The sequence below is a fragment of the Etheostoma spectabile genome, chromosome 22 (assembly GCF_008692095.1).
Source record: "Etheostoma spectabile isolate EspeVRDwgs_2016 chromosome 22, UIUC_Espe_1.0, whole genome shotgun sequence".
NCBI lineage: Eukaryota > Metazoa > Chordata > Actinopteri > Perciformes > Percidae > Etheostoma > Etheostoma spectabile.
In genome coordinates, this window is record NC_045754.1 from 17,145,839 (window position 1) to 17,148,116 (window position 2,278).

Genomic DNA, 2,278 nt, shown 5'->3' on the forward strand with positions numbered 1-2,278 from the left:
GAAATCCAAGTCGGCTGAATTTCTGATGGGTGAGTCCTGCTTGATGAGTTATTGCTCATAATTTGTGTAAGGATTAATTAACTAATTACAGACAAATGGCTTTGGGCTAAATTTTGCTCTTGCTTGTCAGGGCGCAATTTGTAATTATTTTAATCATTTCTTCTTCCTCTCTTTTTTTTTTCTCCTCCTTTGCAAGATCCTGATTTAATTTTAACCTAATTGTGTTTTAGTGTCATTTGTGGAGGATGCGCTTGAACATTTTGGAGCAGCGAAATCACCAATAGAAACCTTCGATTGGCCAAAAAAAAGCGCTTTTCTGTTATAGGAAACACGTTTACCTAGCTTGTTGCGTCGCTCCGTCAGGTCACTGCTTGTATTTACATTTTATGTTTCTACTTATTATGTCAGGGAGAGAGGAGCGAGCCGCTGTGCTGGGCATAGAAAACCCAGCATTCGATGGAGGAGGAAGCACCGAGCTCTCTGTTCCTCCTTTTCAGCCGGGGAGAGAAATTCGAGGTGACAGGCCAGATAGCACCCTTGCAGCTCACCAAAAAAAAATGGAGCTGCAAGCCCCTGCCAAAGAAAGAGGTGAAGCTTCATTCTTCATTAGCCTCAAATTTGTTGACAGTAGATGTGTTCCTGATCTAACCTTTCTCTCACTCCCCCCTCTCTTTCTCTCTCACTCACCTCTGTCTCTCTCTCTGTCTCTTTCTCTCTGTTCGGGGGGCCCTGGGTCCCTGCATTCCAAAGCAAGCGTGTCCTAACAAGCAACCCTCGTATAACTTCTTCCTCCACTGGAGAACGCTACAGTAGTGGGTGTTCTATCTCTATCTAGAAGTACCCTCGCTACAATCAGCCTTGACTCCCACTCTCGGCTACATGCCTTGTGGTGGGCTGGAGTCATAGGAGAGAGCATTTACATACGCTACTACGCTACCAAGCCGATCCGCTGTCTGTGTGGTGTACTCACAACGCCCCCGGAACACGGCTTAAGGCCAATCAGGCATACGAATATGCCCCCTTATAATTCAGTATGTCAGGGAGAACTCTTGAGGAATGGGATGGCAAATTAGGATGCGTTCAAGGTTGCGAGTGTGCCAGTTTTCTCAGGGATGAGTCACATGTTAAGATTCTTGATTTAATGTTATTTATTTTGCTTTTTGCTGTGCATGGCAAGTAATTATTATCAATTATTGTCACGATGTTTTATGAACAAGAGGTAGGATTAACCCCCCCCCCACACACACACACACACACACACACACATTCTCTCATGTGTGGAACTGGCCAGCAGACTGGCCAGAACTTAATAAGACTTTCTCACTAGCTGAAAATAATGGCTTTAGCAAAACAATCATCCATTCCAGAAGTAATCATATTTGCTCTTGTTTTGTTTTTCACCCTAATATCACATTTATTTGGGGTTGAAATCAATGTAGTGTATATGTAAGGACAAATAGGTAGTCTCTTTTTCTCTTGATCACGTCTGAAAACCTATTTCTATCCACAATTTGTGGGCATTTTGAGTTTCTGCATACACAATTTGATTAGAAAATTCAGCATATGCAGGAAAAAAAAACGTTTTATGCTCGGCTTAAGTGGATTTAGCATTGCAGTGAATTTGAATCTCTCACCTTTAAATGACTGAAAACGCATCATTATGTTGTCTTAGATTTAATTATATGTTGGTGGTAGATGATGAAGTTAGCTACTTTTAGCTATTTTCTTGTCAAAAAACAAAAACTAAATAAATGAAAGAAAACAATAGAGACAAACAACATTATGATGTCACATTGGTTTACACGCTGATGGTCTCTCCATACATTCCACCACAACGATCCAATTTAAGGAAGGAAGACTGTTCATCAAATTACAGTACGAAAACACAACCATCCTTAATTCTCAAATAATGGTTTTATTGGCGGTCCACTGTCTCTGAGTGTATCAATAGTGACGTCTTTTATGAACATACAGTATATTGACATGCGGATGATTAGAGATAAGATAAGACAGATTTTCCACTCTTCTTTTTTCTTCTATTACTTGGAAATGTAAATTAGGCCACTTGCCATACTCTTAAAGGGTACATAATGAACTTAACCATGTCGCATTTTATTGACATTAAAACTCAGGAATTGTGATACAATTCATATATACAGTCACTATGTGAATAGTTTTAAGTATTAATAGGGCTGTGTCAAGGCCACGTACACCATGTTATCACATGTTTTACATGCATTTCTCAAAGGGCATTTTATATATAAATATTTATATATAT

At 39.6% G+C, this 2,278-nt stretch overlaps 1 protein-coding gene across 1 annotated transcript in view; it reads left to right on the forward strand.

The window, feature by feature from the left end:
* Positions 1–401: 401 nt before the first annotated feature.
* Positions 402–2,278, forward strand: part of ofcc1 (orofacial cleft 1 candidate 1) — an 81,081-nt gene continuing 79,204 nt past the window's right edge. The window contains exon 1 of the mRNA XM_032504400.1: positions 402–588. Within this exon, the coding sequence (XP_032360291.1) occupies positions 402–588 (187 nt within the window). The remainder of the gene's footprint in view (positions 589–2,278) is intronic.